Below are 13335 nucleotides of genomic sequence, written 5' to 3' on the forward strand. Positions count from 1 at the left end.
TGACATTACTAATGATCATGTAAGGTACCTATAAGAACGAAATGAAAAAGAAAATACAAAATCACTATCTCGAAAACAACAATGAAACATGAAATGGAAAAATGATTTGAATCACCAATACATAATAAGAAGAAGTTATGGTCCCTAAAAGTACAGAAGTACTCATAGGTAGGTATGATGAAGGCTATGTAAAGAATATTGTAAAGAATGAAAGAAAAAACTTTTTATTATTATTAGGGATCGTTGGCACTTTTTCGACAATTATGCATATAATGAAGAAATTTGGCATATAATGCAGCATTTTACCTTATTTTTACTTTTTTTTGTAAAAAGACTCATTTTTTGGGAAAAAAAAAGTGTCCGTCCAAAAACATCAAAAGTGTCCAACATCGGTGCCCAGAATAATGCAAAGTACCTACATAGGACGACTATGTTGAACTATAAATTCTACAATATTCAAGTCGGTAAAAAAAAGCTTTTTTCTTTTTTCAAAAAGTACCTACTGAAGTCAATTTCCACAATATTTGGTCTTATTTTAGGTCCCTACTTCAATTAAACTTCCTTTAGCAATTAACAATGGATTGGAGTTTATTAGTCCCCTTGAAATTTGTACAAAAAGTTAGTTTGATTATGCATATACTGTTGCATATTTTGGCCATTTTATGGTGCATATTGTATACATATTTTGGCCCTTTTTGGTGCATATAATCCGATCCCTAATTATTATTATTACCTTGGCCGCCGGTCGCCCGATAGAATCATTACTCGTATCCTTGGCGCTCAACGCGGGGCGCACATTGGCGGACTTTTTCTTCAATTTGGCGGCCGCGGCGGCGGCTTTGGATTTCTTTTTCTTCTTGGGCGGCGTGCAGGAGGGTTCGGGCGAACTCGCGAAGAATTCCGAGGATCGCCGACGGGAATTTCGGGTGTTTCCGCTTCCTCCGCCGCCACTGACGATGGGTTTCTCATCGCGACTGTTCAGTTCAATCTGGAAATGAGGAAGTCGTATTATGGACTGTTAAAGATAATTTACTTAACTTTTTTTTTTCAGGGGGGTTGATGGAGGGAACTGTAACAAAGGAGGTCTTATCGTCCCGAACTGGAAGAGAGAAATAGGTCGATATAATCTCCCCAAATGTCCTCTAGGTAGGTAATGTGACGTAAATGATAGTTTTCCCACTACAAACGATTTTTTTCCGAACGACACAAGTCCTTGTAGGCAAACTTAAATGATAGTTTTCCCACTACGCACGATTTTTTTCCGAACGACACAAGTCCTTGTAGGCAATGTACTTTAAATTAGAGTGTTCCCACTTACACACGACACGATTTTTTTCCGAACGACAAGTGGGAACAGACCTATAGAGTCACTCACCTCTCCATTCTCCTTCTTCACACTCGGGGGGACCTGTGTCTGACTCTCATCCTCCTCCTCCTTCACAATCCCCGCAAACATTTTCTCCAGTTCACTCTCTACAGCGATGATGGTGTTCTTAACTCCCGGGCTCTCACAATCCCCGCAAACATTTTCTCCAGTTCACTCTCTACAGCGATGATGGTGTTCTTAACTCCCGGGCTCTTCGTCAGTCAGACTTGTGATAATATAGGTACCTACATTACTATAACTTACGAGCCTTTGCACCTATCTTTCCAACCTTTCAAAAAATGAAAACAATAGGTAACCCAGGTCCCAGGTATGTACATATTGTACATACCCAGATATTTCGATATGTACCTACCTCCCCAGCTTCTTTCGCCGTCATCAACTGAAGGCTCTGAAAGCCATTTCATTTTGTACCGACACACCATTTCGTCTGTCTAAATAATTAAAAGAGAAACGAAGAAGAAGAAAGGAAAGAAGAAGAAGAAGAAGAAGACAAGGAAGAAGTAGGAGGAATAGAAGACGAAGAGGAAGGGGAAGAGGGAGGAGGAGGAGAAGAAGAAGAAGAGGAGGGGGAGGAGAAAAAGAAAGAAGAAAAAGAGCGAGATGGAACTTTGGGGGAAAAAATATGTCTTCCTGTTTGTTGTTCGCAAAATATTTTCTGCCAGATAGGTACCTTCTGTCCAAATATAAGACCTTGGTTAGACTGCGGGGATAAAGGGACTTTTCAGTCCTATCCCAGCAGGGTAAACACGGTATATTCTATTCAATAATCATCTAATGTACTCTGTTTCATTATTATGAACTCTGTACCTACTACCCACTCTCATCCTAGTAACTCCCACCCACCGTAACTTTACCCACCATCACTCCTCCTGGCTTCTATTTCCTATTCTAAATCTGAACTCTGTACCCACTTCCATCCCCGCAACTCCCGTCTGGATGTACCATTGTACCCACTCGTCAATGAGTATTGGGGGGTTAGGACCTCCATACTCACACATAAGCGTTGAGGTCTCGGCTGGACTTCCAAGCTTTGTACTCGGCCTGTACCCTCTCCTCACATTCGGGCAGGCCGAAATGGCAGGCCGCGGAGTACATCTGAGTCTTGTGTAGTCTCTCCTCGTAGCCTTCTAGGGAGTCGCGGAGTTGAGGCTGAATACTGAACTGTTCTGCCAGCAGGTTACGAACATAGGCCTAGGGACAGTGAAATTGAGGATAGCTAGATTATATAGATTTTAGTGTTTTTAATGTGAACTTCGGTGTGTCCACTGTCCAAACATAGTCGACCGGCCGTCGGTAGACGAGGTGAATCTATGTCGTTGATGCAGTGGACGCTTCAGTCGACGTCCATCGATGGTCGGTCGACTGAACACACCTTTATGATGCTTTTTTAAAAAAATAATTAATATAGCTTAATTACTTACTCCAATTTTGATTGTGGACAAGAGCAGACATTGACCTGTCCAATTAGTCTGATTAATTAATTAGCGCAAGTGAAATTCAATCTACATAATTATGTACGTAGACCAATGAGCCACAAGACTTGAACTGTGCCAGTTCGCAACAAGCAGGCAGACATTGTAGCCATCAAAAACTTACCCGGAAATATTCATAAGGCTGTCCGGTTCTCTTGAGCAGATCATCCAGAGAGTAGAGAGTGTTGAGTGCCGCCCTCCAGGGGAGATACTCGCGCTCCTTGTAGATATATTCGATCAGATCAAACGCCTTCGAGTACTTTTCATATGAAAAATAGAGACGAGAAAAAATTGGTGAGCTTAATTGAGAGGACAAAATTTTGGTGAGCTTATTATTGCTTTTTGAAAACAGATCACCGAACTTGTCGAAAAACTGGGTTCTTGCCTCCTTGGAGTAAAGGGGTTAAGGACAGGCATTACTCCTTTTTAAATTGAGTATAGATGTAAGTGGTTGATGTTATTTTGTGAAAATACCTATGTCTAAAAGCCCGGCTGTGGCTGCACGGTTAAGAGGACTGACACTTGAGGTTCATGGTCTCGACACATTTGGGGACATTATTTGCTTTCAGTCATTTTGAACCATTCTGTGGTGTTTGGAATGACAGCATGGCACAAGACTTGATAGCAAGAGTTTGGATAAACCAGAACTTGACAATTTTTGTTTTAGTCTGGAAATAAAGGGAAATTTTAACTGTTGACATGAATGCTTATCTCAAATATTGGTCTTCAACCAAACAACAACACTCTTTTGTCTTGATTTGGGCTCAAAATTGCCAAAAAGGTATTCAAGCACACTTGGAAGTCCACTTTCAACATGAAAATAAAGTCCCAGGTCCATGTGCTGTAAATAAAATCAGTGGTTTTCTGGCAGACCAACACTAGACACATTACTGCTGTTGTTGTTGTTGTAGCAGTGACAGCAGATCAGTCTACATCTCCAAAAAGAGCTACGAAGAGAGGTGAGATCTAAACTTGCACAACTGAGATCTGGGTTCAGTACTCTTCTCAACTCATACAGATCAAGGATTGACCCAAACATCCGGGATGAATGTCCACTGTGCGCTGGAACACCACATGACACAAATCACCTCTTTAATTGCCCGGCTAAACCAACCACCCTTACCCCGATAGACACATTACTGTCCAGTGTTGCTTGAAAGTCTATAGGCAAAGTGAAAGGATGAGAGAGCAATACGTCTTACCTTCCCTTGATTCTCTTGTATGGATGGATTACATTTCACCAATCAAATCACGTAGACACTTTACAGAGGAGACTGACCTGAGTATGGGAAACCATTTATAAATCTGTAAAACTAATAAAACACCGGACTTCTCCAATGTCCTTGATAACTTACCTACACTTCAGCCTGAAGAGAATCACCAATACATAATAAGAAGAAGTTATGGTCCCTAAAAGTACAGAAGTACTCATAGGTAGGTATGATGAAGGCTATGTAAAGAATATTGTAAAGAATGAAAGAAAAAACTTTTTATTATTATTAGGGATCGTTGGCACTTTTTCGACAATTATGCATATAATGAAGAAATTTGGCATATAATGCAGCATTTTACCTTATTTTTACTTTTTTTTGTAAAAAGACTCATTTTTTGGGAAAAAAAAAGTGTCCGTCCAAAAACATCAAAAGTGTCCAACATCGGTGCCCAGAATAATGCAAAGTACCTACATAGGACGACTATGTTGAACTATAAATTCTACAATATTCAAGTCGGTAAAAAAAAGCTTTTTTCTTTTTTCAAAAAGTACCTACTGAAGTCAATTTCCACAATATTTGGTCTTATTTTAGGTCCCTACTTCAATTAAACTTCCTTTAGCATTAACAATGTATAGGAGTTCATTAGTCCCCTCGAAATTTGTACAAAAAGTTAGTTTGATTATGCATATACTGTTGCATATTTTGGCCATTTTATGGTGCATATTGCATACAATCATATACACATATTTTGGCCCTTTTTGGTGCATATAATCCGATCTCTAATTATTATTATTACCTTGGCCGCCGGTCGCCCGATAGAATCATTACTCGTATCCTTAGCGCTCAACGCGGGGCGCACATTGGCGGACTTTTTCTTCAATTTGGCGGCCGCGGCGGCGGCGGCTTTGGATTTCTTTTTCTTCTTGGGCGGCGTGCAGGAGGGTTCGGGCGAACTCGCGAAAAATTCCGAGGATCGCCGACGGGAATTTCGGGTGTTTCCGCTTCCCCCGCCGCCACTGACGATGGGTTTCTCATCGCGACTGTTGAGTTCAATCTGGAAATGAGGAAGTCGTATTATGGACTGTTAAAGATAATTTACTTAACTTTTTTTTTCAAGGGGGTTGATGGAGGGAACTGTAACAAAGGAGATCTTATCGTCCCGAACTAGAAGAGAGAAATAGGTCGATATAATCTCCCCAAATGTCCTCTAGGTAGGTAATGTGACGTAAATGATAGTTTTCCCACTACACACGATTTTTTTTCCGAACGACACAAGTCCTTGTAGGCAATGTACTTTAAATCAGAGTGTTCCCACTTACGCACGACACGATTTTTTTCCGAACGACAAGTGGCACACAGACCTATAGAGTCACTCACCTCTCCATTCTCCTTCTTCACACTCGGGGGGACCTTTGTCTGACTCTCATCCTCTTCCTCCTCCTCCTTCACAATCCCCGCAAACATTTTCTCCAGTTCACTCTCTACAGCGATGATGGTGTTCTTAACCCCCGGGCTCTTCGTCAAAGCTGATTGGTTACCAGGGTCTGACTTATTGGTTACTCTGGAGTGGTTACTAGGGTCTCTGGATTGGTTGCCCATCAGATTACCTCTATTACTTGACAGGTTTGACTATTGCACTAAGCCTCTTTCTCATACATCCTGAGGCTTATGTGTAGGGGCAAACAGTCCCAAAGGATGGGTTGAGTTTCTACAAATCTACTAAGCTACAAAGCCTCATTCTACAATTTTGTTCAAGTATTTGTTAACCACTTGTAATACTTGAAGACTATGTCCAGAAGTTAACAAACTTTTCAACAGGAGATTGTAAAGTTCCAACTGACCTGTGCTATCAACTGAAGTTCCGTGTAATTTCCCACCATCCGATTGAAGAACAAGGCTTGAATCTTGGTTTCCGCAAGAGAGTTTCACATTATTATGAAACAAATTTGGGGACATTATTTGCTTTCAGTCATTTTGAACCATTCTGTGGTGTTTGGAATGTCAGCATGGCACAAGATTTTATAGCAAGAGTTTGGATAAACCAGAACTTGACAATTTTTGTTTTAGTCTGGAAATAAAGGGAAATTTTAACTGTTGACATGAATGCTTATCTCAAATATTGGTCTTCAACCAAACAACAACACTCTTTTGTTTTGACTTGGGCTCAAAATTGCCAAAAAGGTATCCAAGCAAACTTGGAAGTCCACTTTCAACATGAAAATAAAGTTCCAGGTCCATGTGCTGTAAATAAAATCAGTGGTTTTCTGGCAGACCAACACTAGACACATTACTGTTGTTTTGATGTTGTTGTTGTTGTTGTTGTTGTTGTTGTTGTTGTTGTTGTAGCAGTGACAGCAGATCAGTCTACATCTCCAACAGGTTCCAGGGTTGGAATGAGATCGAGAATGGTGGCAGCTTGTATTGGGTTCTCCCAGAGGTCTATCGGGGTAAGGGTGGTTGGTTTAGCTGGGCAATTAAAGAGGTCAACTCAAAGCTAGTCTTAAGATTATCCACTCCTCCACTGTTTCTACAAACCAAATAGAGTCCTCAACACACACCCTCCACCTGTGTCATCAGAGGAAAAAGAGCTACCAAGAGAGGCGAAATCTAAACTTGCACAACTGAGATCTGGGTTCAGTACACTTCTCAACTCATACAGATCAAAAGGATTGACCCAAACTTCCAGGATGAATGTCCACTGTGCGCTGGAACACCACATGACACAAGTCACCTCTTTAATTGCCCGGCTAAACCAACCACCCTTACACCAATAGACACATTACTGCCCAGTGTTGCTTGAAAGTCTACAAACTCTGGATCTCAGGCAAAGTGAAAGGATGAGAGAGCAATATGTCTTACCTAATAAGATATAAAAATACATACAACATACAATCATCTAAAATATATAAAATTTTCAACCGGCTATAATGTTTACCACCAACTTGAGAAGACTTTTACGGTCTAACCTACCTTCAAAAAGTTTTTGAGATCAAAATAATAAAACTTTCCGTCAGATGGTGAATCTAAAACACAAATCGACTCCTACTAAAAAAAAGAGAAAAATACTGATAGAGTGATAGACAATGAATTTCTAGTGAGCATCTCAAGTTCTCAAACAAGTTGCATCTCAAAATAAAATAATCCTCTGATAATATAACATAAAATTACAAGAATATATAAAAAACATACAAATTACACAGACACGTTTTAAAGTAGTCAAAATTAAAGATATCAACAGAAATAAAACTCGACCATTTACACCGATTCTGTCTTACCTTCCCTTGATTCTCTCGTATGAATGGATTATATTTCACCAATCAAATCACCTAGATACTTTACAGAGGAGACTGACCTGAGTGTGGGAAACCATTTATAAATCTGTAAAACTAATAAAACACCGGACTTCTCCAATGTCCTTGATAACTTACCTACACTTCAGCCTGAAGAGGGTTGATGGCATCTATACCTCTTTGATAAAAAATGTTTTAAGCTCACCCAGCCATGTCGAAATTTCAGTGGGCCGTGTTTTTCGTTGTTTGCTGGAGTAAAGGGACAGTGAGCCTATCTATCCTACAGAAAAAATGGGGTGCAATACTGTGCAATAGTCCTACATTCTGGATTTCGCACTCAGAATTTCGTTAGGAAGAACATTATTTCAATGTAATGTAATCCTACTAAAAGGTCCCGTTTCCCGTTACCTGACGTTTCCCGATTTTGAAAATTTGGACCGATTGCAATACTTTCTCATTACCTTGTATAGGTTCCCTATACGTAAAGGTAATAGAAAGTAAAAATGGGGTGCAACTACATTCTGGATTTCGCACTCAGAATTTCGTTAGGAAGAACATTATTTCAATGTAATGTAATCCTACTAAAAAGTTCCGTTTCCCCTTACCTGACTGAATCGCACAATCTTCCCTCCCTTTCCATACTCCCTCGTAACGTCAACAATGGGATACCCTGTCTGCAGTTACCTGACTGAATCGCACAATCTTCCCTCCCTTTCCATACTCCCTCGTAACGTCAACAATGGGATACCCTGTCTGCAGTGTCCACGAGTCCATGATTTCCTTCACGGTCAGATTCTGAGGAAGGACCTTGGATCGATGCCCGGCCTCGGTTAAACTCTCCCAGAGGTCATCTTGTTCGGCGTTCCGGTATTGGTATTTGTTCAGATAGTTGGACACTCCCTGCTGGAAGACTTTGCCGGAGAGGAACGAGTTCATCATGCGAATCAAAAATGAGCCTGGGGGGAAAGATTATGTAAAACAATTGAATTGAGAGGAAGAATAAATAAAATTTATTGACGGACTGCCCAAAGTTTGGGTTTACAAGAAGGTCAAGAAGACACAGCCGAGTACTTCAGATCTTCAGGACCTTCCTGAGTTTCTACGCATGATCAAAATATCAAATCGTGAAATTATTTGTGTTCTTCCCAGATTTGTGCGAATTACAGCGTAGCGTACCGATAAGATTTGTTTCTTGGGGATGCCTACGTAGATGAAACGAGGATTTCCCTATACTTAATAGCCAGATCAAGCTCGGATTGGAACTCAATCCTGATATAATCCAACTCGACTTTTATAATAACCGGGTGACTTACATATGAACGTAGATTCGTAGAAGCTTTTAACCTATCCTTCAGGGCTGTTCACCCCTAGGTACTTGTGCAGAAGTCACGTCCGTAGGTTAAACGGAAGAAGGAGTTTTCACAATTAGAGCAGTGATTAGTGTTGTTATAGGGTTAAGTTAAATACAAAAAGGAGCTTTTCTTTTCCACGGACGTGATTTCTGCATAATTACCCACCTCTACACGTAACTGGATGACTCACCTTTCTTGTAGGAGATGGCATCGAATATCTGCGCTATTTCCGACGGGTTACCAATAGGCACGGACACAGGATGCGAGGAACTGAGAGAGTCCAGGGGGAATATCAGGAGGACATTGCTGAGAGCCTCCCCATCAAGGAGCTTCCAGGAGTGCTTGGATCCGGGCCTGTTGTATCTCTATAGGGACGTGGCCAGGGCAGGAAGAAATTTATGAATTTGTTGTTAACCGTTCAAATGGTTTTCCCTAGAACCTAAATGCTTCCGGTGATGTAGTTTTCAAGTAAAACTGGTACTTTAATCCCAGCCGAGGGATGGTAAGTTGTCCTTAAAGATATTTGAAAATTTTATCAATGAGTCAGATCCTAAAACATCTAACTCACTATTCAACTCCTTTTAATTATAGGGAGTTAGGAATGTTATCAACCGAGGGATGGTAAGTTGTCCTCAAAGATATTTGAGAATTTTATCAATGAGTCAGATCCTAAAACATCTAACTCACTATTCAACTCCTTTTAATTATAGGGAGTTGGGAATGTTAGGATATGACTTATTACGACCTGACTTAATATCTGACTAGTTGACTGAAAAGAGTTGTTCTTCTTACTCACTCATTCTCTACACATCATACAATCATTTATATGTACCTCTACCTCTAGTTTAGAGTGAGAAGTTCATGTCCCAAACAGACCTTTCAAAGTTCAATACTCACATCATTGAGAGCCTGAGCAGCCATGTAGGTGGCAAATCCCTCGTTGAGCCACAAGTCGGTCCACCATTTCATCGTGACCAGGTTGCCAAACCACTGGTGAGCCAACTCATGGGCAATCGTGTTGGCGATGGAGTACTCATTGTGAATAGACGAACGGACATCATCGAACAGAAGAGCAGACTCTCTGAAACACAAAATAGTGAAAATAGTCCAATCGATTATCGCTGATCCGGACAAGGAAAGTAAGTAAATAAAAGTCCAATCAACAAATCATTCTGGAGTGTGTGGAAGGACGGCCAAGTAGTCCAATCAACAAATCATTCTAGAGTGCTTTGAAAAAAGGCCAAGAACTAACTTCAGGACCTTCTTAGGGGTCATTAGGAGAACTTCATCTTAAAAGTCCCCGCGTCTAGGAGGTGAGTCAAAGAGGGGAGGCGCCGAAAATGCCCTCTGTCGGATATTTCGTCAAACTTGCCTTTACAAAAATATTTGAAAGTAGAAAATGAAGTGTCAGACTTGTGATAATATAGGTACCTACCTACATTACTATAACTTACGAGCCTTTGCACCTATCTTTCCAGCCTTTCAAAAAATGAAAACAATAGGTAACCCCAGGTCCCAGGTATGTACATACCCAGATATTTCGATATGTACCTACCTCCCCAGCTTCTTTCGCCGTCATCAACTGAAGGCTCTGAAAGCCATTTCATTTTGTACCGACACACCATTTCGTCTGTCTAAATAATTAAAAGAGAAACGAAGAAGAAGAAAGGAAAGAAGAAGAAGAAGAAGAAGACAAGGAAGAAGTAGGAGGAATAGAAGACGAAGAAGAAGAGGAAGGGGAAGAGGGAGGAGGAGGAGAAGAAGAAGAGGAGGAGGAGGAGGAGAAAAAGAAAGAAGAAAAAGAGCGAGATGGAACGTTGGGGGAAAAAATATGTCTTCCTGTTTGTTGTTCGCAAAATATTTTCTGCCAGATAGGTACCTTCTGTCCCGCGGGACCGTCTAATGTACTCTGTTTCATTATTTTGAATTCTGTACCTACTACCCACTCTCATCCTAGTAACCTCTACCCACCATCACTCCTCCTGGCTTCTACTTCCTATTCTAAATCTGAACTCTGTACCCACTTCCATCCCCGCAACTCCCGTCTGGATGTACCATTGTACCCACTCGTCAATGTCAATGAGTATTTCCTCTCCACCTACATCTTCTGCTACTGTTACATGTGACTGCTCTCTTTCTTGAGAATTTTTTCCTGTCAATTCATCACAGTTTTTACCTTGTTCATAATATTCTACTGTCAGAACATCCTCAAAATTCCTTCCAGATAACTTTCAACTAGACAACTTTCCATTTAGTTCACCTGGTTTGTTTTACCGTGATTCTTAAAGCCTCCTTGCCCGAGTGGGGTATCACTAGGCTTGAGGGCAGGTCTAGTCTTGGTTTCACGACTTTCACGGTATTGGAAAGGTTGGGAATAAAAACCCCTTGGACGGCCAGAAAGCCACTGGATTACCTGTACGTAATGAGGCCCCAGTTCTCCATAGCCCCGGCACTGAAATCAGGGATGGCCACCATGTCCTGCTTGGGGAGCGGGTAGCGAATGTTGAAATAGCGCTCGAAGAAGTTCAGGAACTCCGGCCCTGCTTCCGCGGCAAAGTCCACCTGTGAGTCAAATAATATATGTACCTACTTATGAAGGTCAAAAAATGAGTCAATTGCGTTTCAAATTCAGTTAAGAATCTTATGAATCACACAATACTATTATACATAGACTCTGTAGAGCAACGGTCGGCAATTGGCGGACCGCATAGTTGGAATTTTACCAGAGGAGCAGACCAATATTAGTTCGAAGCATGAGTAACCAGGAACAGAGTAGGCACTTAAGCATCGCTACGTGTGTTCTGGTTCTTGAATAATAGCTACTCATTTTCCTCACGAGGCTGAGTGGGCCCCTCAACAGCCAGTCACGGAATCGATCATTAGCATGATGAAATTTTTTTTACACCGCCGGGAACCGAACCCGAGTATCCTTTGTGCAGTGACCACCACGCCATCGGAGCTGACGTGACGTTTAGAATGAAATAATAATCACGTACCTGATCTATGACGTCACGTCTTGCCCAGGTTCGGAACTGCACTCGGCTCAAGTCGGGATTGGAAGTGTTGGATTGTCTGAACGTGAGGGCTAGAGCGGTCATCTGCTTGTTGACGATGAGCCAGTCTGCAATGAAATGGGTGGAAAAAGGAACAGAAATTGTAAGATGTTGTAAAATTTTAGACTTATGACTCCAGGAAAATGTCCTAAAGGTCAATTTCCCGCCATTTGTAAACAAACAACAAACGGAATTATGACTCCAAAACTCTTGCAGACTTTTACTGCAGGTACAGCTGTTGACACTAGCTGTAGTGTACCATTCCACATTTGGAAGATCTTTATTAATTTGATTTAGTCCCAAATCTCGTGGGGCTTTGGTTTGGGATTAAATCGATTTCATGGGATTAGGAATCAAATGTATGTAGGTCTCTTACCTACAGTTTAGGGTTCGCTCTTTTACGATTAAGTTTAGCTATATTACGGTCTGTATACGAGTATGGTGACAGTCCACGGAAACATTCCCTGAACGAAAAACTACCAGATAAAGCACCTCAACTTACCAGACTCTCCCATCTCCTCTCTAAGCTCGGTCTGTATACGGTGACAGTCCACGGAAACATTCCCTGAACGAAAAACTACCAGATAAAGCACCTCAACTTACCAGACTCTCCCATCTCCTCTCTAAGCTCCATCTTCTCGTTCGAAATAATATCATGCTGATCTGCCTGCTTTCCAGCTGACTTCTGCTGATCACATGGCAGCCATATTGGTTTCGAATCGGAAAAGTCAGCAGATTTGGACGTCATGAGGGTGATTGGGATCCACCAGCATTGTGAACTGTCCTCCTTCTTCAGGTTGGGCAACGCTAGGAATCTTCTCTGTAGAGGGGACGGAAGAAAGTTTGCTTAGATGGTTGAAAGAAAGCTTGGTTGATGGCATCTATACCTCTTTGATAAAAAAAATGTTTTAAGCTCACCCAGCCATGTCGAAATTTCAGTGGGCCGTGTTTTTCGTTGTTTGCTGGAGTAAAGGGACAGTGAGCCTATCTATCCTACAGAAAAAATGGGGTGCAATACTGTGCAATAGTCCTACATTCTGGATTTCGCACTCAGAATTTCGTTAGGAAGAACATTATTTCAATGTAATGTAATCCTACTAAAAAGTCCCGTTTCTCCTTACCTGACTGAATCGCACAATCTTCCCTCCCTTTCCATACTCCCTCGTAACGTCAACAATGGGATACCCTGTCTGCAAGATTAGGTAATAGTTAGTGGAGATGATAGATGTTACCAGGTAAGGGGACATGGGTGCTGACTTCTGGAACACATCCCACATCCAGCCAGGCTTTGTGGATCTGAAAATAGTGGATGTGAGAATCAGAGGAGTAGGTAATAGTTAGTGGAGATGATATAAGTTACCAGATTGATGTGAGAATCAGAGGAGTAGGTAATAGTGAATGGACGATGATATAAGTTACCAGATACTCGTACGTGAACATGGGTATAGACTATAGACACATCTACTGCCAGCCACTCACGCTGATATTGTCTGACAGACCGTGGTCTCAGCGTAAGTGGATGGCCTAGCACACAGTCAGACTTTGTGAGTACGAAGAAAATAGTGGA

At 41.4% G+C, this 13335-nt stretch overlaps 1 protein-coding gene across 1 annotated transcript; it reads right to left on the bottom strand.

The window, feature by feature from the left end:
- Window positions 1-2381: 2381 nt before the first annotated feature.
- LOC103519822 (aminopeptidase N) lies at window positions 2382-12958 on the bottom strand (the record flags this gene model as incomplete). The annotated part of the gene is given in 13 exon segments (XM_026831157.1): window positions 2382-2578; window positions 2984-3247; window positions 4870-5127; window positions 5451-5617; window positions 6054-6141; window positions 6691-6771; window positions 8033-8319; window positions 8906-9080; window positions 9613-9796; window positions 11129-11277; window positions 11712-11836; window positions 12372-12588; window positions 12890-12958. Coding segments are annotated over 13 exon segments (2261 nt in total), but the record flags the coding sequence as incomplete, so codon positions are not given.
- Window positions 12959-13335: the final 377 nt, after the last annotated feature.

The sequence above is a fragment of the Diaphorina citri genome, unplaced genomic scaffold (assembly GCF_000475195.1).
Source record: "Diaphorina citri unplaced genomic scaffold, Diaci psyllid genome assembly version 1.1 scaffold2956, whole genome shotgun sequence".
NCBI lineage: Eukaryota > Metazoa > Arthropoda > Insecta > Hemiptera > Psyllidae > Diaphorina > Diaphorina citri.